General features: G+C 45.8%; 2 protein-coding genes across 3 annotated transcripts in view; one reads left to right on the plus strand and one right to left on the minus strand.

The window, feature by feature from the left end:
• ift140 (intraflagellar transport 140 homolog (Chlamydomonas)) overlaps window positions 1-22,870 on the minus strand; it is a 58,078-nt gene that overhangs the window by 20,264 nt on the left and 14,944 nt on the right. Inside the window, exons 13-29 of one of the 2 annotated variants that reach the window (XR_006027006.1) lie at window positions 22,732-22,859; window positions 22,470-22,587; window positions 22,153-22,274; window positions 21,813-21,948; window positions 21,520-21,651; window positions 20,140-20,327; window positions 6,866-7,043; window positions 6,289-6,479; window positions 5,432-5,527; window positions 5,204-5,336; window positions 3,907-4,179; window positions 3,615-3,797; window positions 2,939-3,145; window positions 2,425-2,637; window positions 1,797-1,963; window positions 1,112-1,253; window positions 306-885 (exon numbers count right to left, since the gene is read on the minus strand). Coding sequence is in view for 1 of the 2 variants with exons in the window: in XM_042081986.1 (XP_041937920.1) it covers window positions 658-885; window positions 1,112-1,253; window positions 1,797-1,963; window positions 2,425-2,637; window positions 2,939-3,145; window positions 3,615-3,797; window positions 3,907-4,179; window positions 5,204-5,336; window positions 5,432-5,527; window positions 6,289-6,479; window positions 6,866-7,043; window positions 20,140-20,327; window positions 21,520-21,651; window positions 21,813-21,948; window positions 22,153-22,274; window positions 22,470-22,587; window positions 22,732-22,859 (2,835 nt within the window). In the remaining variant the exon portion in view is untranslated. Of the gene's footprint in view, window positions 1-132; window positions 886-1,111; window positions 1,254-1,796; window positions 1,964-2,424; window positions 2,638-2,938; window positions 3,146-3,614; window positions 3,798-3,906; window positions 4,180-5,203; window positions 5,337-5,431; window positions 5,528-6,288; window positions 6,480-6,865; window positions 7,044-20,139; window positions 20,328-21,519; window positions 21,652-21,812; window positions 21,949-22,152; window positions 22,275-22,469; window positions 22,588-22,731; window positions 22,860-22,870 lie in introns of those variants that run through there. The other variant, XM_042081986.1, reaches the window with a different exon arrangement.
• On the plus strand, window positions 7,789-17,155 carry tmem204 (transmembrane protein 204). The gene is made up of 3 exons (XM_042081991.1): window positions 7,789-9,090; window positions 10,543-10,698; window positions 15,283-17,155. Exons 1-3 carry the CDS (start codon window positions 8,826-8,828, stop codon window positions 15,525-15,527), a joined length of 666 nt encoding a protein of 221 aa, XP_041937925.1. The 5' UTR covers window positions 7,789-8,825; the 3' UTR covers window positions 15,528-17,155.

Below are 22,870 nucleotides of genomic sequence, written 5' to 3' on the forward strand. Positions count from 1 at the left end.
AAATATTTGTGTAAGAATTTACTATTAAAACAAATTATACTTTGATCAGAAGGGCTAAATTTGTCGCTAGTTACACAGACTAAGTTAGGCCTACAGTACACCCAAGAAGTAATCCAGACAGACTAATAGGAAAACAATGTATAAATCATTTAATTAAAATATTACAGACTTCTATACAGCATATAAGGTTGTTTTACAAAATATTGAAGGCCTGTCCAATATTTACAGCTCATGAGGAAGAGTGAAAAATTCACCAAACTGCTGAAACCACTTTGGTGAGGTTTAGGCCTTAACTTTGCATCAACTCTCTCTCTCTCTCTCTCTCTCTCACACACACACACATACACCACAAATAAACAGGCCTCCGCTGCTCAAGGCCATCAACAAGCTGGCACTGTAGGTAGAAACAACAAATATTCACTACAAGAGTCAGAGGCACAGCTCTTGTCAGTCATTACAAACACATTCTTATAAAACAATATCCGATCATTTCACACGTGAATAAACACATTAGACGGACAATAATGAATTGATACAATGACTGCACAGCAAGTGCATTAGTGTGATATTAAACTTGGAAGCAGTGACAAGAGCACGTATGACTCTGAATGATGATTCCATGAATGACCAACAGAGGGAGCTAAATAGAAAAGGGTTTCAGTCCGGCAGATTCTCGTCCTCTTCCTCCTCCACCACCTCGTCCTCTCCGCCGCTGTCGTGGTGTGTGGTGTGCGTGAGGTGGTGAGAGTGGGAGTCCCGGTTGTCTCCACGGGCCAGCTGGAGCCCAGTGGCGGCCTGCAGGGCGACGAGGCTGTCCTGGCTCACATAGAGTCCCACGTTCACCGAGGGCAAGGTACGCCGCAGGTCCTCTAACTTGGAGACGGCCTAAACACACACACACACACACACACACAATTATATACACAATCAAGAGTGGGAGATTGGCACTAGCCCTATTTGTCGGTCTGTCTTTTATAGTGGAACTATTTCTAAACTGACAGGATTGAACAATGTGGCACTTATCCATGATTGTTTTGAATAAGAGTTTTCTAAGTGTTTCTTAAAATCTACAAGATTTGCAGCAGGAAAATGAACATGAGCACACACACACCTGCTGGTAGTTGCCCTGTTGGCAGTGATGCTCCACCAGGAAGCCATAGACGTCACCCACTCTGACAGCTGGGTCCAGATCCGGCTCCTGCAGCAGTGTCTCACACAGATGCACTGCCTCTGCAGGCTCGTCCTCGTACAGCCTGCACACACACACACACACACACACACACACACACACACACACACACACACAGCCTTGTATGACCAAAACAAAGAGACCGGCTTGCCATTGACTAATACAGACATCTCAGAGAAAATATGAAGTTATCACGTCGTATGAGTACTCGTAAACTGAATTCAGAGAGGATTTTGTTAGAAACTGGGACATAAAGCATTTTGTCATTACCATGTCTCAGTCTCATGATTGCCCTCTACTGGAAATCTTCCAAGTACAGATTATTACGACAAATACTGTAACCATAAATAACTGGATATATTTTTAAAACAATCTCTAAAGTGAAGATGTTTTAAAACACCAGTTTCTGTGATGCAATGATGTTAAAAGAGCAATAGCAACAATTGGTACCAATATCAGCTGTAGTTTGTGTTCTAGTGTGTTGGGAGATAATTATAAAAAAAATAAACAGAGAGAAAAATATCTGGATACATATACAGGGCCTTAGTGCCTTCTAGAGGAGGTCATCCTATGAAGATCTCACGTCTGAGTGGAGGGAATGTTTTACCTGCGTGCCTGGATGAATTTCTTCACACAGGAAATTCGGTGTGTGAGCTCAGACACTTTACTGTCCTGATCATCTGCGTTTCGACCTTTAGCTTTTGATAAACACTTGTAGGCCTCTGTTAGTGCACCCAACGCCTTCTCATAGTTCTGATAGTCGTCAATCTCCACCTACAAACACGAAAAAATACACACACATGCACAAAAGAAGTCAGAAGTCAGGGAAATTTAAAGCAACACCAAAGAACTTTCCCTCTGTCGCACGCACGCTATTTGTTTATCCAGCACCGGCTTTGCAAATAACGATGTCCACAGACAAGGTAGAATATTTTGCATGACTTATAAAAGTACGATGTTTTGCGACATCAGATGCAAGTCAAATTTGAAGTTTCTTATGTCTCATTCCACCGAACTACAGATCCGCTACCCGATCTGACAAACTTACATAGTGCGGTTATAGCCAATAGAGGGCCGCAAAAGCGAATGCAGAATTGCCATTCACCCTGTTACGAGTTGATGAAGCACTGAAACGATTTTGGAAACATTATTTTAAGGTACAAAAACTCTTTGGTGTTGCTTTAATTCAGTTAAGAATTCTATCTGAGACACGTCAAGACACGCATATCGCTCACCTGTGCACAGGCCTCATAGAAACCTGCAAGCAGGTCAAGAGCTCTGCCCTTGGTGTAAAAGCTGATAATGTTCTTCATGATTTCTGGATCTTTCCGCCAGTCCAGAGACTGCAGGTAGTTGGCGGCCATGATGAAGATCTCCTTCTGACGAGACACTCCAGCGAAAAACACAATCTTCTCTGTGTCACCAGACTTTAACAGAGCACGCATTGCCTGCAGACAGACAAATAGTTATTATTTTGCCATTGCCTAGTATGGCAAACATGTTCCTAATAGGCCACACCTGTAGAGTGATGAACAGTGTGAATGCTTTGATTTACAAGGGACACACAGCATTTTGAAATTTTCATATCAAGAAATGTCAGTTTCCGCAAAGCAAAGTGGGGAAGATCAAACATGAGAAAAGCAAGTGGCTTAAGGGCATGGCAGTCTGAGTATATGAGTGTAGATCATGGATGTGTGTGTGCATTTGTGTTTGCTTCAGCCGGTATTACATCTTATGAAGCACTTTCACCTTCATTTTATTGCCAGCCTGAGTGTACTTCTTAGTTGCTAGGTGATAGTTGCCCTGGCGCATGCAGCAGTCAGCTATTCGCTCGAGCAGGTTCTTCCGCTCCTCTTCTGATAGGTGGGCAGAGCCACGTGTCACGGTCATTCTCTCCGCCAGCTCCTCAGTCACGGTCAGGCTCTGGTCCAAACACAGCTGCAGGGCCTCATGGTACTAAACACACAACATAACCCACTCAGTTTGAAACACATCTGCCACAGAAGACCACAGTCAACTACACCATGAAGGGAACACTGCTGAACAAATGCCACTGAGCACTAACACATTATCACATCCACACATGGTAAAACTAGTCATCACTCAGACACACAGTTTTAAGGCCCTGGCACACTAAAAGGTGTAATTTTGCATGTATTTTTTCGGCCCCTCAAATCCGAATTGCTGTTGTAGGAAACGTCATTCACTGACAGATGCCGAAAATGCACAAAATCGAACCTGTTCTGAAACGAAAAACTTTTCTGATGGACAATGAAGTATTCTTATTATCTTATCTTACCTTATTACAAAAGAGTCAGTATACAAACGTGACTGAAAAATAATAACAACCTCGTGTTGTGTCAATCACATAAAAAATATGGCCTTTAGACACATACAGAGAACAGACACGGACGGACACACGGACCTTCTTGGCAGCAACCAATAGTTCCACGGCCTTGTGGTACTGGGTGTGTTTAATGAAGAAATCTGAGCAACGAGCCAACAGGGCAGGGTCACTGTTCTCATTCAGGTCCTCTGCGATCAGCTGCAGAGCACCAAACTGCTCTGTGGAGAAGGCCAACTCCAGAGCCTTGGAGACGTGGCCAGCCTGAGGGAAAAAAGGTCCAATGAGGAGCTCCATTACACCTGTTCACCACACTACTCATACCACCCACACTTTGTTATTACTGTGGGTGTGTGTGTGTGTGTTTACTGACCTTGTGGTACAGCATGACAGCCCGGTCCATGTGTAAGTTTTTATCCTCATAGTAGCAAGCAGCCTCCATCATATCTTCAGGATTGCTCAGCAGAGCCAGGTTTAGGAGCTGTTCATCTAGGTTGTTCTCCTTACACAAGCGAATGGCATTGTTGTAGGCCTGTGCCCGTGTGTAGAAGTGCACCGATTGGCCAATATCCTCCTGGCCCTCATACTGCCGGGCCAGGTGATAGGAGGCAGCTCTGTTGCCCGTCTCATTGGCTATCTCACTTGCCTGTCACCAAAAAAGGACCAATGCAATGAATGACTCACCACCGTGCAAAGGTCATCACCTTTAAAGGAGAATTCCGGTGTGATATTAACCTAAAGTGTGTTGAAACATGATACCGAGTGTGAACGTATGTCTCATAGCCCATCTCGGCTTGTCCCCTGCACTCCAAAATCTGGCGCTAGTTAGCCGATGCTACCAACAGCTTTTTCAATGGTGGTGCTTCGGCATCGGGCTAGCCATGCAAATAAATCACTGTTTTACACCATTTACGAGGCTCAGTGTATCTCCACACTTCATTGGTAGACTTCCGAGGGCCCTGACATTTAAAACGAGACATTGAGAACTTTGAAAAAGCAATGGTAGTTTACTTACAAGACGATTTATACAGACAGTATCTTCACGAAGTTTAGCGTTTGCAGCCATCTTGAATCTAGTCACGATAAGTCGAGCGACGAGTAAGAATGAACAGGTATGATAAGGGATCAGATTCCAAAAATAATTCCGTGGAAATGCATGGATTCCAGTTGCTGCTACTGGAAGAAACTGGAATCCATGCATTTCCACTGAATTATTTTTGGAATCTGATCCCTTATCATGCCCTCGGAAGTCTACCAATGAAGTGTGGAGATACATTGAGCCTCGTAAATGGTGTAAAACAGTGATTTATTTGCATGGCTAGCCCGGTGCCGAAGCACCACCATTGAAAAAGCTGTTGGTAAAATCGGCTAACTAGCGCCAGATTTTGGAGTGCAGGGGAAAAGCCGAGATGGGCTATGAGACATACGTTCACACTAGATATCATGTTTCAACACACTTTAGGTCAATATCACACCGGAATTCTCCTTTAACTGAGGAAAGTGTACTTTCACAAATAGTTTCTTTAGTAATACAACAACAATAACAGGACTGGATTTCTGATTCTGGTTGGTGACCTGGAGGATGACTAGTACAAGGGTCCTTTATTGGATGACTATCTGCATCATGTTACATTCTAACAATTCTTCCCCTTGTTATTCAGGTGTACTACCTTCTGAATGTTGCCCAGGTAACAGTGGACTCGCACAAGAGACAGGTAGTCCTGGGCTTGCTCATAGTAGCGGAGAGCAGACTCCATTTCTGATTGGCTCTCCAGGTATTGCGCCCACCACTTATACAGATTCCTGCCCAATCACACGAGACAATCAGACATTACATCACCACATCCTTGAAGCATGCACATCATGCACAACGTGACAACCAGAGGGGTGTATCTCACTTGTCCTTCATCTTATTGACGTAGATCTCCAAGGCGAGGGAGTCGTCGATGAGCATTCTGGGAACCTCCACGCGGTGGGTGTCCGACTTCTCATAACTGTGGACAGATGGACAGACAACAACAGGGATAGGGAAGTGGTGACACATAAGGGAAGAGTGATGGGGCCAATAAAAGATGCAGGAGGGCTAAAAAAGGGCTTCGGAGAAACGGCAGGATGTCCTGACCGCAGGGGAGGATCTGGTGATGTCACAAACATACACTCATATATAATCAAACAAAGGTAATAGTGTACACACACACACACACATACACACACTCACACACTGACAAGGGAAAAGGAAGAATGACTGAGCTCTGATTATATAATTTGGCATGGCCACAGTCAAAGTTAGAATTCCTTGCTGTCATCACATAAAAACAGCATTAAAAATCATCCTGCCACCAGAGGATTTGACATTAAATATGACCGTTTGTGACGTAGTTCAACTCAGTGGGGAACAATTATTGTGTGGTCTCCAAAACTATGTGCACCTTTATGACCATGTAACTGAATATTTCTGTATGCTGTTTGAGATGACATCAGTCATCTGACCTTGAGGAACTTCACTAATTCTCATATTTATTAGCCACTTGGGGAAAGGGTGGATACATTCTGGCTCTGACGAAAAGCTAAATTTAGCTCAATAGCCAAGTATCTGGCTTAGAATATTGAAGGTAACATCACAGGGGAAAACATTCTCTACCAAAACAGGTTGGTGAGTGAGACTGTGAGAGGGTGGGGGTAACTCACTAGCTGAGGGCGGTGGTGGTGGTGGTATCTCTAACTGTGAGACTGTGAGAGGGTGGGGGTAACTCACTAGCTGAGGGCGGTGGTGGAATCTCCCATGGCCTCCAGGTGCTTGGCGTAGCTGTAGTAGGTGGTGCGCAGGTGCACGCGGTCGTGGCTCTCGGCCGTCTCGATGGCCCGCTGCCACTGCCCACACGCCTGGTAGAACTTATTCAGCAGGTCATAACGGCCACAGGAGCGGTACAGACGCTCAGCCTCCTCCTGAGACACCAGCCAGCAGGGACAGACACAGAGACAGAGAGGGACCCAGCAAGACAGACAGAGACAGACTTGTTTTCTAGACTGGAATGCCATGAGCCAACATAACATAAGACTGATAGAGACACTACAGACAGTAGTTATGAGGTGTGTGTCTGTTTGGACATGGAATAGAGTGAATCTTTCCAGAAATTATGTGCACCTTCAAATGTGTATCAGAGTCACTATTGACATGAGTTCATGTGCATGTGCAATCATGAGTTCTGATGAGGTTAGGTGAGACTGAGCAAAAGTGTGTGTGTGTGTGTGTGTGTGTGTGTGTGTGTGTGTGTGTGTGTGTGTGTGTGTGTGTGTGTATATATAGAGCTGAGCACAAGAATTGGTCTCACCAGCATGCCCAGCTGTGTGGCCAGCATGGCGACCTGGGCCTCCAGCTCGGGCTCCTTCTCGGCCTCTCTGAGAGCCCGTGCTGCTCTGGCGTTGCCCATGTTCCCAAGACAGACCCGCGCCACGTCCAGACGCCGGCTCTTTACACACATCCGCGCCATGCTCTCCCAGACCGCCTCACTAGGGACATGGGGTAGGGAGAAACAGTAGGACACCTCAATATTAATACAATGTAAACATGAAAAAGGTTATTTACCAGTACCATTTACAACTCCAATTATATTTTCACAAATCATTCAATGTATTGATATGCTATACTTAAACACAGTTTTGAAGCATAAGGCCACTTGACATGTCTGATGGCACATTTTTGAGGAGGGGAGATGAGGTCATACAACAGGGTCAGGTGGTCATGTGATGTGGTATGTAAAAGCCAACTGGATTGCTTGGCACCCTGTCACCACTCAGCCTTCAGAACCCTGAACTTTGTTAATTCCATCCCACTCATTCTGGTACATTCCATCCCTCTCTTCATCTGGGTCCCTCCTCCGCCTGCTCTTTGAATTCCACACCCATCTGGTTCTTATTTGAGTGCGCCGCCGCACCCACCCCCCTACACACATATGGGCTTGTTTATTAAAGTTAGGCAACAGGAAATTCCCTGAATCTTTGGGGGCCCAGGGCCGGGCTGAGAGCGGAGCAATTCACCTCACTCCAGAGAGAAAGACAGAAAAAGAAAGAGGGAGTGAGAGAAAGAGTGCAGGGCAGAGTGGGAGGGCGAGAGAGAGAGAGGGGCGGCAAGCGAGGAGTGTGGGAGAAAGGGACAAAAAAGGAGAGAAGAAAGAGTGTGGGGGGGGAAGGAGGAGGGGCTGTGCTCTGCCGTCCTCTACCCCTTTTCCTCAGGAAACGCATCCTGTTGCTGTTTGACTGCAGGAGCACCGCGCTTGTCACAGAGAAAGGCAGGGAGAGAGAGAGAGAGAGAGAGAGAGAGAGAGAGAGAGAGAGAGAGAGAGAGAGAGAGGGAGGGCAGGAGAGAGATAGCAATGGGAGGGAGGGAGAGAGAGAGAGAGAGAGAGAGGGAGGGAGAGCAAGCGAGCAGAGGGACTAAACGCTCACACTAGCGCCCACTGTCTCAGCTTTCACCTTCAGACCTCTAGATCTCGCTCTTCAGCCTCTCGCTCCGCACGGGCAGACCCACTTGAGACGCTTTCAACGCAACTCAGTATCAAACTCTTATCTGGGGCCGCACAGACAAACTCTCCACACAACTCTCCACACAACTCCAGCCTGGCTCCATGCATGCCTGTGCAGTGGAGGAATAAGACTTAAGGATCCCACTGAGAACAGCCAGACTGCAAGAGCAAGAGCACGGCAACGGAGAACCAGCTCCAACCACTTTTTTCCCTGCTGAGAGAGGGAAGAGAGAGGGGGGGAAAAAACAGAAAGAAGAAAAGGGGGGAAAGTGGGGATCCCGCCTCCTCTGCTGGGCAGCTGCAAAGTCCGAGGAGCAGAAGCGGAGAGGAGGGTCAGAAAAGGACCGAGTGGGAGTCAGGAGAAAACACCAAGACAGACACCCACTGGGCTGAGGAACTAGAACTAGAAGGACTTCAAAGGACAGAGAAAAAAGAGAACAGAGAGAGAGATCCAGCGAGAGACGGGGGAAGAGGAACAGTGTCATGGCCCAGGTGCTCGACAGGAGGCCCCCTCAAGTGCGTTCATCAGAGGAAGAAGGATAGAGACCCCCTGGCGTCGTCCGCAACCGCCCCTCATCCCCCACCCCAACGGACAAGGATGAGCGGAGATGTTCTCTAGCTAACACCACTGGGTTGAGTCATCCCATCACCTGAACACTTAGTACTTGTGCGTGCGTGGCGTGCCTGTGTGCACGGGCCAGTGAGCGAGTGCAAGGGGGGGTGGGGGTAGAGCGTGAGAGAGGAGCCAGGGGGGGGCGCGGAGGGCTGCATGGCGGTGCAGCGTCTGGTGCTGGCTGCGGTGGCGGTGGCCCTGGTCTCGCTGGTGCTCAACAACACGGCGGCCTGGAGCCCCAGCTGGGTGCTGCAGTCGCTGGACGGCGGACGACGACGCAGCGTGGGCCTCTGGAGGATGTGCCCGCTGGAGGGCAGCCGGCCGGACGAGCCCGAGGCGGCGGGCACCCGGGGACTCTGCCAGGGGCTCAGCTGGGGCGCGGATTACGCTGGCCACCAAGAGTCACGCAGCACGGTCAAACGTAAGTGTCCTGGAAGGTGTATGTGCACACATAAACCAAACCAGTGTGTGTGTGTGTGTGTGTGTGTGGGTGTGTGTGTGTGTGTGTGTGTGTGTGGGTGTGTGTGCAGATACACTGTACACGTGACAGCTCTGGTACTTCTGCACTCTCATCCTCTGGTTGTCTTGTGGTGCTTGTAAAAGTAGTATTCATTGTTACCCTAAAGCCACCTTTTGCGATGTAGTTAGAATCTTAATCCTCATATGCAAGTTGCTTTGGATAAAAGCATCAGCTAAATGTAAATGTAAATGTAATTTAAATATAGACGTGACAAGAAAACCAACTGTGATAATGCACTCTTAAGGTGTATCTCAATATTCCTGGAATATTCTTTTTTTTCCTGGTTAAATCGATATTTCAAGTTGAATTCCTTCCTTTAATGAAATGACCTGTGAGTGTGAGTAAGAGCATCCTGGCGCAGGTTAAAGGGATCTGTGTTTGCTCTTCAGTCTGGCCTTTTGTTGCGCTGCTGGGCAGCCCTCTCAGCTGGCTTCCATGTGCTTGCCAGCGCCTCTGCATGAATGGGTCACGACCCAGCAGCGCTGAATGGGAATGAATGGCATTTAAACGGATTCCTGGTGTTCCTCGGCCTCATTCACTCAGCGTGTAAACACAGGTGCGGGCCACTGGAAGGGCTGCATTTACTAAATCAACATTTGTTCAATTCAATCAGCAACTTTGGTTACAAAAATGGTTGTTGCATGTTTTTAAACCAGTGAACAAAGCTAAGGGCGACATGGTGTGCACTAATTTGTGTATGTGTACGTTTCTATACGTGGATGTGTGTGTGCCCAGCCTGAAGCCGTGGGGTGGCATCTAGATTAATAGTAATTGGATAACATTGGAGGTCTGAAATACTTATCTTTCTTTATTAAAAACGAGCCTAGGAATATAGGTTTGAAATGACTCATTCAAAATGACTTTGATACCAGTTTAGAAGTCCGTGATTCATTTATCCTAGATTAGCTATAAATAAAAGCCTGACACTCTTTGGCCATACTCTACATGAGCTATCTGTGCGGATGGCCCAGAAAAGGATCATGGGTAGCAGGAAACTCTGATTCTGTGAGGTATGCTGGGAAACAGGAAAGATCACCCACACAGGATTCTCAACCACAGCTGACAGAACATCTGCACATATTTACAGTAACAGCAAAAGAATACTCTCCCTCTCTGTGTGAGAGTGAGTGTAAGTGTGTGTGTACACTTTTGTGGCCTCTTGTATTCTCAGCTTCTTACTCTGATCATTGTCAATATTTTCAATTTCAATCTCCATTCAGAATGGGTTATTTTTTGGACGTTTACAATGGGAAGCACATAAGGGGCCTTCTGGTTGTTATTCCTTCACACTGTGTGCCTGTGAATGTGTGTTTGTGTGTTTCATCCAATGTTTGTTCCCCTCTCTCACCCCAGTGCAGTTTGACATGATGCGTGCCTGCAATCTCCTGGCAACGGTTGCCCTGACGGCAGGTCAGCTAATCTACCTGCTGGGGCTACTGGAGCTGAAGTTCATTACTCAGGACTCCCAGTGGTGGGAGGAGGCCATTGCTGCCCTGTTCCAGCTAGCCAGTGAGTGTCCCTTAACTAGTGACCACTTTCCTTTCTTTCCTTCTAAGACACACACACACACACACACACACACACACATACACACACACACACACACACACACACACACACACCTCAACCAGTACTGATCACTGATACACTACTGACCACTTTCCTTTCTTTCCTTCTAACACACACACACATACACACACACACACACACACACACACACACTATGTTTAAATACCACTGTAACTACAACCCACAGAGAAAGGCTTTTTTTTTTCTCCTGGTGTGCATACTGTAGTTGAAGTGACAAGAGTTGCGTGTGAGCAGCCCTCCAGACCACATTGATAAGGGGGGAGGGGTCGGCTATCTGCTGCTTTTATTTGTTGTGAGACGCTTGCGAGGAAAAGCAGACGCTGCTTTGAGGATCTGTAACAGAACAAATATCAACAAATAAAGCCCACCCACCCCAGTGGCTCCCCGCACCCACCCGCAATCACAAACTCCACAACAATGAACCGGGGGCCCCGCCAAGAGGCAGCCCACGCTTATCAGATCACACCGTCTTCTTGGAAAGCCTCTTCACTCAAACCGGCACCAGGAATAGACACACAGTCTGTATGAGTGAGTGTGTGTGTGTGTGTGTTCCTCAATTGGAATGAAGTATTGACAAAACTAGACTGTAGATCAGGTCAGAGAGCATCATCATGTAAGAACAGATCAAGTGAACCTGCACAGTACTGTCACACCGACCTTCTGAGCTCTGTGTTCTTATTTGCTCTTACTGTAATTGATTGTGTTTGCGTGTTATGCTTCTTGCTACTGTGTGATCTGGTGTGATAAGATGTTTGGCTGTCTCTCATTGGGCGTTTTTCCATCACTGGCCAGGGAAATGCTATTGCCACTGGTATTGTGTTCAGGAGAGGAGTCCTTCTGCGTGTGTGTGTGTGTGTGTGTGTGTGTGTGTGTGTGTGTGTGTGTGTGTGTGTGTGTGTGTGTGTGTGTGTGTGTGTTTGTCTGGTTGTCCGAGGGGAAAACGGGCCGTGTCCGTTCACGGCAAACAATCTGTGTCGGCCGTCCACTTGAGTTTGGTGGCGGAGCGCGAGCTTTGTGTGGCTGTGTGTCGTGTGTGTGGCGAGTACGCGGGGTGAGGGCTGGACAGCGCAGTGCAGCGGCGCTGTGTGAGAGTGTCACAGCTGGGGTTATATTTAGTGTCTGTGAAAGAGACCGGCGAGAGACGGGCAGGCGCCAGGATTTCCCTACGCAGGACGGGGAAGTGCTGCCACTACCTGTTATGCAAAATCCCCTGAAGCCCTGCGTCCCGTGCACACACACACACACACACACACACACACAGATACGGACACACACACACACACACACACACACACACACACACCACAGAGGAAAAAAGAAGGGGATGTAGAGGGGTGGACTGTTAAGACAGAATCCACAAACCAGTACCATTTGTTTGTCCATGTTTGTTCAGTGTGGTTCAAACAGACCACTTCTGCCTCCTCATGCATATTGAAGCCCTTCAAACCCGCTAAACCTTCAAACCCTCTAACCTCCAGAACCACATCTGAATGCACTCCCTGACTTCCAGCAAGACTGGATTCCACCAAATCTCTTCAAGGCGTCTTATTTCTTAGGAGGCTTCTGAAGGAGGCCGTGTCTCATTTCCTGTGCTCTTACGGAGAAGAAGGAGTGAGCGCAGGGGATGGATGGCGAGAAGAGGTCAGGCCAGACTGGGCCGTCCCTGGGAACGGAATGGGCCATGTCCTCGGGGTGGATGAGAAACGGTGGGGTCACCTCTTACGGGTCAGTGGTGGTCAGTGACCCAAGGGAGGTGACACGACCTTAGCTGCTATTAGGAAAAGCCGCCAGCCAAACGGATTAAGAAGTAGAATGACGAGTCTTCCTTAATAGTCATGCCAAAAGACAAAGTGATGATAGGGGGGATTTTCAAAAGAAAACTAATTAAAACTAAAGTAACTATGTATTAATTACACAGATATACAATATACAACATATAATTGTTTCAATACCGCTACCATGCCAGAAAAACATTTGTGTGGTCACTGTGTAATGATAAAGTAAGTGGGCCTTAAAAAGCAGCTACATAATATGCTCTTTGTGAACGGATGAAGGATTACATTGTGTAGCTTTTTGGACAAACTGTTGGCGACGTGGTTATCACTGAGAGCTGACAGATGAAATTACAGAGAATTAAAAGGAGGTAATTCGGCTCTCATTCAATATGAATGGTGCACTGCTGTGAATGAGTTATTTTTGCTCAGTGATAGTCTGCAATGCCAAGTTTTGGTTTCCACCACTATCAACCTCAGACTGCAGAATAACACCAGACACACATTCCAGTCCGACAAGCAGATTGCTGCAGAGGTCCTGCCCACACACACACATACACACACACACACGCACACACACAGACACTACAGTAAGATTAGCTAGGGCCAGGTTACAGATGAATGAGGGTGAGGGGTGATGTGTGCATGGTCACACAGTTGGCATGGTGCCCACCACACCTCCCGTGACACTGGGCAAAAGACTAGTCAGCTGAAGCAGCGCAAAACAAAATGGAGTATCTGGAGCTGGGCCAAGAGAAGAGGGGAGCAATCAAAGCGCTACTGCCTGATACGCCTGAGCATATGAAGAAGATCCATCATCCAAACGTCTCCGTTTCACAACATCTCACTCAGAATGTTTCATATACAGTATGGTACTCATACAGAAACGCAGGAGTGTGTTCTTCCAGAGCCTGCTGGTAGATAGAAGAAGCAGACAGCGAGAGGGAGGGACATGAAGAGGGTGGGGGAAGGGTGGTCAGGGTGAGGGGTGAAGGAAGGATATCAGGGATTAGACAGTGCCAAAGAAAACCTACAGTTACATACGCTTACTTAGAAAGACAGAGCCGCAGAGAGAGCAAATGATAATTTGTCATATCACACCCACACACACTTTAAATAAATCCGCCGGACTGGCAGGCCCCAGGATACACACTGGTTCATATCCCAAACTGCTCTCAGCTCTCCCCTCCTTTCCTCTGGACACATTTCAGCATTTCCTCCGGCCCTCTCACATCTAAAAATATATGTTAAGTTGTGTTCACCTATTTTATTTAAACTGGCATTGGAGGCCATTTAATAAAGATAAGTTATTTTCTGGGAGGCAGTGTGGGGTCTTAATCTGTGCGGGGCTCGTGGGATGTGCCGACTCCCCTCGCCTCTGGCCCCCCTGGCCTCTGCGCTGGACTGGAGGAATGCGGCGTGTCCATGAGTGATTTCAGCTTGAGCGGAGCGGATGAGATAAGCCTGCGATGGGAGGTGAGCCACTCGGAGGATGTCACAGAGTCATGTTCGAGGGCTGCGCCAGGATCAGTCTCCCCCTTCGCACGCACTCACCGCATTTATCAGGGCCTGCCAATATCGCCCCATCCAAAATTAGAGCCCCTCATATGACATATCTAAGCAGACACTGATTTGGGATCAGTGCTGTGTCCGTCCATGACAGTAAGACCAGATGGAACAGGAGGCAGTGGTGGCGTCAGACAGTCTAGGAAGTCCTGATTTGTGATCAGTCTTCTGTGTAAACAGTACCTGTCCAAACCAGAGCAGTTAAAGGCTGGAGCCACAGCAGGGCCTGCGAGCCAAGTGAGGGTGGTGTGGGGGTTGAGCTGAGAGAGAGTGGGCTGTGTGAGGTTGGTGGGCTGTGTGAGGTTGGTGTGCTGTTGCTATGGTGTGCTGTTGCTATGGGCGGCCATGCTTAGCAGTGCTGTGACGGAGGCTGCTGTGGAATGCGTCCCGTTGAGCGTGCTCAGGCTCAGCGTGGCTGGCCATCAGCATTACCTCCCTGCAGTGGGCTGTTGGGAGCCACAGAGGAAACAGAGGCAGACCAAAGCAGCCTTTGTGAATGTCAACTATTCTGATTCTTATTCTTGGTCTTGTCCTCCAAACCCACCATCTTTCTTTGCCTTCATTTGAGTGTGTGAGTGTGTGTGTGTGTGTGTGTGTGTGTGTGTGAGTGAGAGAGAGAGAGAGAGTGTGTGTGCGTGCGTGTGACGTGTGCATGCTGAAGTTAGTGACTCTGACTATTAATTGGATGATCATTATGTGAGATCAGTCATTACCAAATCACACTCGTCTGTTTCCAGTGCAGTGCAAAAGGACGGGATAAAATTCTGAAGGACGAGGGCTTAGTAGGGAATGTTACAGTTACATCATTTCATTATGGTGCTATAAATTGTGAGTGTGTATCTGCATGCATGCATGAGGCTTCCATGAAATCAGCTCCAGCTTTTTCCAATTATTAACGTTTTTCATGTGACGTATTCTAGGTTCTATAGCTCTGGCTGGAAGCAAGAGCTCACCAAAAGTGGCGCAGGATCACAAGACTTTACTCAACACAAAAACACCCAGAGATGAACATTCACATACAATCAAACTTACTACACTTAACGAAGAGAGGCAAACAAACAATCATGCATCTTTCTCTTTTTCTCTCTCCATTTCTCTCTTTCTCTCTCCTCACACACTCCCTGACGTTCATTCCCTGACCCTGACTTTCTCTCTCTCTCCGTAGGTTTTGTGCTGGTGATTGGTCTGGTGACATTCTACCGCATCGGCCCGTATACGCAGCTGTCCTACTCCTGCTACATCAACATCGCCGCCTGCCTGCTGGCCACACTGGCCGCCGCCGTGCTCATTTGGGACATTCTGCATCGCCGCGACGACTGCCTGAGCCCGCGCGTCATCGTCATTAGCCGCTCCCTGGCCACCAACTTCAGGCCGCGTCTCGATAACGACTATGTGGAGTCGCCGTGCTGACACCAACACATGCTAACAGTCATGGACACAGAGATGATGGAACGGATTACTGATCTTTCTAGAACACCTCCAGAACTCTGACACTGGGTGAAAATGAAGAGCTGGGATGAACAGGGAACGTTAAAGCCCACTGCACGCATGAACACACACACACACACACACACACACACACACACACACACACAATGACAGACTAAAATGGGTTGGGACCTTAATGGACACTGAGAGGATGGTTGAATATCAAGCTGGATCTTGACATATTTCATTTTCTGGGCACTTATAAAAGAATAGCCAAAATATATGTTAAATATCTAATTGTACACATGTTTATACCTGTAGATATGATAGAACTGAGATCGATTTATAACGTCAGAAGGAGCTAGCTATTCCACACATATAATCAAGGCACATATCCCTATTGTGGATTCTTTGGTACCTAATGCTGATACTCTATCTTTTAGATACCTAGCAACATGCAGGGCACTATGACCAGGGGGGCAAATTACAGAACCAAAGAGGGTTTTTATAAATACCCCAATGCCGATACCCCAATGCCCACACACCAGCAATAAATATCCCATTTATTTGCACTTCAAACATGCGCTAATCTAATGTAGATGTATGCAATGCCCCTCAATTAGCATTTGAGGTAAATATGGGCTTAGTAGGCTAACAGCATCTGTATCACAAGCTCTATGTAGGTTCAGTGTATTAAACGGTGAACAAGCGAAAAGATCTAGAGGTCAGTATTTACTTCTACATTGCAGAACAGGAAATGGAAGCTATAAAAATGTAATATTCAATTCAAAAGGTTCCATTACAACTGATTAACTATCTTGCTTATTGCTACATAGTATTTGGCAAGTGTTGCTCTGCAGTGAACACTGTTATAATTAAATCCATATATAAAAAGCATGAAAAAGTTGAATTTCACAACAAGTAAAAAATAATGGCTCAACTAGCACAACCAACCAAGTAATTCATCTAGACATGAATGGGGACTGTTTTCACCAAAGTTAACCAGACAAATAAAAAAAAAGTCTACCTCCAAGTTTCTGAACATGTACTGCTACACATGACTTGCTCATACTACACTCTTACCTAAGGACACATAGACAAGGATTAGGGCTCATACTACACTCATACCTAAGGACACATAGACAAGAATTAGGGCTCATACTACACTCTTACCTAAGGACACATAGACAAGGATTAGGGCTCATACTACACTCATACCTAAGGACACATAGACAAGAATTAGGGCTCATACTACACTCATACCTAAAGACACATAGACAAGGATTAGGGCTGGCCTTTGGCATGTTTGAAAAATTTGAAGGGAAAAAAAGTGAAAAAGAGCTGGACATTCACAAGATTCACAAGTGTTCCGCTTGTGTAGACACAAAGGAGGGGGTTTTACACAAATCACAAATCACTTTATGACAGATCCCATCTATATTGAATGTCTGCTCGCTTGAGGTACATGTACTTAAATTAATTTAATATAGTACTGTTTAAGTATGCTATTCTGTTATCCAACACCTTCTTAACATCTTATGGACTTTCCAAGGAGGGAAGGAAAAAAATAATTATGGAGGCAAATACAATAAAACATAAGAAGACTAAGATCTAAATGTGTGGTTTTTCTTTAAATGTGCTCCTTTAAGAAATATACTTTCACAGACTTGCGAGCTGAATGAACTTATACCTGGGTACTTTTTCTTTTGCTAATTATTTGGCAGTATTTTTATTCCAATTGTTTAAATACACTTCCATTTTTCTTACGCATTGACCTTTGGCTGGTAATGTAGTACAGGCCCTCAATGACATGGTCGAATGAGAGCATGTTTACATATCTACCTGCTTTCCATTAAAGGAGAATTCCGGTGTGATATTGACCTAAAGTGTATTGAAACATGATACCGAGTGTGAACGTATGTCTCATAGCCCATCTCGGCTTGTCCCCTGCACTCCAAAATCTGGCGCTAGTTAGCCGATGCTACCAACAGCTTTTTCAATAGTGGTGCTTCGGCATCGGGCTAGCCATGCAAATAAATCACTGTTTTACACCCATTTACGAGGCTCAATGTATCTCCACACTTCATTGGTAGACTTCCGAGGGCCCTGACATTTAAAACGAGACATTGAGAACTTTGAAAAAGCACTGGTAGTTTACTTACAAGACGATTTATACAGACAGTATCTTCACAAAGTTTAGCGTTTGCAGCCATCTTGAATTTAGTCACGCACCTGATTTAGGCATATCAGGTTGTAATTTTTTATATGCTAAAATCTGAAAGCAAACACAAACAAATATAAATTCCTACATTTCAATGTACCTAATCTCTAAGTTTGAGTACTGATGTCCTATATACCACATACCATACAACATATGCCTTTTGTCACAAAGGTATTTTAAAACTTCATGGCAACATTATATTGAGGGAAATCTGAGAAATATCTGACATATACTTATTTTAGGTCAATTTTAGGCCAAGTCCTGTTTTCCAAGTCTATTTCTGAGATATACAATTATACGTTTATTATAAAGTCTAAGTCAGGCTTGTATCTATCAGATTTGTCTTCCCATCCACTGGGCAGAAAGGGAGAGCATACCTTCTAGAAGAGGTGAGTTTTATGTGTAAAACATGTCCCTGAACTGTGAAGCTACAATCTGTATACATAAATGGCTATCGTCATGTATGGGTGGATATTCCTGTTTATGTCAACGACAACTTATATCAAAAAGAACAACTAAATCCTACTGTAGGTGGCTCATGGCAAATTGCAAGCACAAAAAAAACTTTTTTACGTAATTGTTCAATTTCTGCAATTATTGAAAATTTAAGTCATTTTTACATTTTTGTTTAATTCTACATTTTTCCAACTCCATAACAGGACTGAGGCTGATTATGACTGACCATTGTTCCTAATCTACTGGGAGGTTTTCTTCCCCATAATGAATTGGCCTAAATGTTTTCCCATAAATACAAGAGCATGAATGGCAATGTGCTGTAGCAAAGGAAGAGAATTTCAAACAAACAGAAACATGGTAAAAGGATATGGTGTACAAACAAGAATGTCGCTGTGCATTTCAGATGTCAACCCCTGCAGCTTGCTCAATGGCCTGTGACTGTGTGTCTGTGTATGTCCCCGTGTGTGTGTGTGTGCGAATGTGAGTGTGTGTCAAGGACAGTCTGAATTACAGGAAATGACTGTGGGCTGAAGACACACACATTCACATCCATACTAATGACACAAAAAAAGCTGAAATGTTAACACAAAGTGAGCACCATGGCTTGGTATGTATGAGCGTCAGGCTGAAAGGTAAGAAAAGGTTTTTCACATGGATAATGTCCCAACTTTTACTCTAAGATACAGCCAACACACTTCCATAGACTGAGAGTGTGTACAAATGTGTGTGCGGTGTGCATGACCAAGCGGAATGGGGACCTGTCCTGAAGCTGTCATCACTGCTTCCAGTGAGACTGATCTCGGATATGGCCCTCTCTGCTCCACTGAAACGGGGAATGTGTGTGTGTGTGTGTGTGTGTGTGTGTGTGTGTGTGTGTGTGTGTGTGTGTGTGTGTGTGTGTAACAATGCAGCTAGTACGTGCGCATCCACATGTGTGCCAGGGCATCTGACGCAAAGACACACTTTTTAATGATGCAACTTTCTCCCTGATGTCCTCATCTCCGTCTCTCTCTTGACATGACTGGCACCACACACACACACACACACACACACAGACACACACACACACACACACACACACAGACACAGACACACACACACATCCTTTCCCTGACCTATTTCAGTGCATGGCCAATAGCACTGTGAGAGGATGTATGTGTGACGCTCTGTGTGTTTATAGAAGCACATCCCTTTGCCCCTAAATTTATCCTGCCAGTAAATGACACACACACACCTTCAACAATGGTAAAGAACCACCAAGCACCACCAACCACCAGGTCCTCTATGCGACAAAAGCCTTAGAAGAACCTGTATGAGCCTCTGGCTCCATGGTAAACGATAACAGAATTGACTACATGCCTTGCTCCAAAATATAAGGTTACTACTACCATCAGTGTGTGAGCGAGTGAGAGTGAGTATTTGAACAGTAAAACTGGCCTATCTTCCTGTACTAACACAACAGTCTCACACACTTACACACTCATGATCATGCCAGCCAGCACGTCCCCCTCTGATTGCTCAGTATACTGGGTACAGACGCATCCTGTGCATCTGTGCATGTGTAAGTGCACTGTCTTCACGATCTGTCGTGTACTTGAGGATGTCCATTGAGGATGTACAAGACAATTAAGTTCAACAACTAACAGCATGTGAACACTAAAATGAGAGTCAAGTACACATGTATATTATTATTTGGCTCCAGACAGTCGTCATGCCGCTAAATTATTCTGATATTCACACCGTGACATTCCACCAAAAATGCACATGACATTTCACATCAGCTTCTTTGAATGCCATTGCTTTGATGTGATTGGGTGTAGTTGTTATGATGCTAAAATGAGCAGCCAGCCAGTGTGTGTGTGTGTGTGTGTGTGTGTGTGTGTGTGTGCGTGCATGCATGCATGTCTGTAGGCATACCTCTTGATGAGTTTGATAGCTTTGAAGGCCTCATCCATGTCTGAAATGGTGAGGTAGAAGCTGAAGTTGAGCAGAGCGTCTCTGGTGGGCTTGTCACAGTTCTCCAGGCCGGTGAAGTCGCGCAGGGCTCGCCGCACCACCATCTGAGGGGCCGCGCAGGGCTCCCCCACCTCAAAGCCCTCGCCAGGCTACGGGGACACACATGGAGAAAACTCAGCACCTTTCAGGGTATCTGCAAACCAGGCAGACTTCAAAGCACTAGTAATGAAGCTGACTGACCACTTAGTCACCTTGCATTGCCCTTTGCGTGGTGGAAAAAAGCAAACAGCAAAGCTGTCCACTGTCAACTAGAATGCAGACTACATTCCGCTGCTAGCGCAGTATACAGATTTAGGGGTGCAGATAATCCAAATGTAAACAAAGCAGTGCTAGCTTAGCACTTTCACACTACTCTTACTCACCAAAGACAGTGAGTAATCTACTTCTAATAAACAAAATATGTATGATTACAACTTAGTCACAAATGACACTGGTATTGTCAGTCTCAAAGGAAGAGCCTAAGGAGAAAAAAGGTAAAACTGTGGATCAGATACAGTCAGAGGCAAAACACAACAAGGATTGTATCTCCATATGGAAACATCTGATGATCACTATCTGATGACTACACTGTGCTTATAAGCAACAAGTAGGCAAGATATTCAGTCCAGATGGTTCCAATGGCGATTCAACGTGTTGTATCGGCCACAAACAAACTGACGGAGGTCTGTTAGTGGTGCTGCGCACACCACAGATGCCCCTCGATCACCCAGATGTTATCAGACGTCTGACCGTCAGCGAGGTCTGTGCTCACTATTAGTCACGTATGAGAACTTCTGGGAACTGCTGTCCCTTAATGAAGAGAGACGAATGGGGAGAGGAAAGAGGGAGGGACCAGAGGAAAGCTAGAGGAGAAGTGAAGAAGTACTCACAACAGGGAGGAAGAGACCACCCCTCCGAAACAAGAGCTGAAGTAGACTCCCCAAGAGGGAGACACAATGGATGTGTGTGTGACGAAAAGAGAGAGAGAGAGAGAGATGCAGAAGATGGAGGTAATAGCATGCGATGTGAAAAGAATAGAACTGGCAAATTAGAAGAGAAAGGAAAAAAACTGTTTTGCAGATGTAAATGAAAAATAAAAATCAAATGAATTTGAAATAAAAAGCATATCATGAAATCAGTGATCAGTGAAAGAGAAGCCAAAGCCATATCACACAACTGGAGCAATAAGGGAGGTGTTAGATTCCTCTTTTACCTTGCACTGGTAGCAGCACCGGTAACAGCCACAAGTGCTGATTTCTGTGCTAGTCCATGTGTAGTAACACTAGAGTGGATTCCTCTTACCTTACACGTGTAGTAGTAGTAGGGGGCATCCAAAGCGAGGAGCGCCTGTAATCCAGCTGGTTTAAGGGCCGAGTCTTGCAATAGGAGGCCATGCTCTTGTGTCACAAAGAACGTAACGACCAGAACATCAGCCTAGAAGAGAGATGAGAACCCTACATCAGTACATTTACAACCTGCAAATGTATCATTTTAACTATGGAATGGATCATTTTAACTATGGAATGTATCATTTTAACTATGGAATGTATCATTTCAACATAAAATCACAATGGATCAGAACAGGTATAGTGTACCTTCTCTGATTGGCTGTCTTGCTGGAGGTCAGAGTTCACAGGTGCAGCCTCACAGACAAACAGACGAGGCTCAGTTTCATCCCAGAACTGGGAGACAGGGCAACGCGCGCTCAGGTCAGCCTCTACACACGGATTCCTGACACACACACACGCACACACACTTCTGGTAATCTGCTACAGAAATTAAATGTGCAATTTTCTACAAACACTGTATCATGATCCAAGATTTGAACATGTGATCCTCTAATGGCATGCTATTCAAATAGTCTCTTTTGAACTTATTCATTTAACTCTACATGCAAATGAGTGCGCAATCTCAATCTGACCCACTAACACATACCTCTCACCATCCTCTGACTGGGAGAAGCCACTAGGAGGTCTTCCAGTGAAGAAGTCAAAGTGTGTAATTGTGTCCATGTCCACGTCATAGAAATAGACTTTGTGATCTGGTCTACCGTTCACCTACATATACACACACACACACACACACACACACACACACACACACACACACACACACACACACACACACACACACACACACACACAGAAGTGTCAATGTGTTCAGTGTTTATTCAGTATGTTCTATCAGTTAACACTAACATTTCTGTTTGTTCCAACATGTGAGAATGTGAGGGAGTCTGTAGCAGCACTGACCTGTGTGATCAAGATGCTGACTTGGTTTCCACTTGCGTTGCATTTGACTGAGCGCAAAGCACCCAAGTTAGGGATCACTTCCTTCAAACTTTTAGCATTACACATTGGCTTTGCTTCCCTGAACCCAAACACAGAGATACAGACAGTTACACAAGTTACACAAGTCACCATCAGATCATATAAATCTATTCATTCGCACAAGGCTCTGTTTGTGTGTTGAATGCTGTGTGGGTCAGCGCGTGAGTGTGGTGTGGGTGCGTACCTGCGTGTCAGGTCAAATACTCGGACATGAGCAGTGTCTGTGCCCACGGCCAGGTAGGCTTTGCACACACTGAGAAGCACTGGGTTCCCCTCGGCCTCAGAGAACGTCAACAACTGCTTCACTGTACCCTACCACACAC

The sequence above is a fragment of the Alosa sapidissima genome, chromosome 24 (genome assembly GCF_018492685.1).
Source record: "Alosa sapidissima isolate fAloSap1 chromosome 24, fAloSap1.pri, whole genome shotgun sequence".
Lineage (NCBI taxonomy): Eukaryota > Metazoa > Chordata > Actinopteri > Clupeiformes > Clupeidae > Alosa > Alosa sapidissima.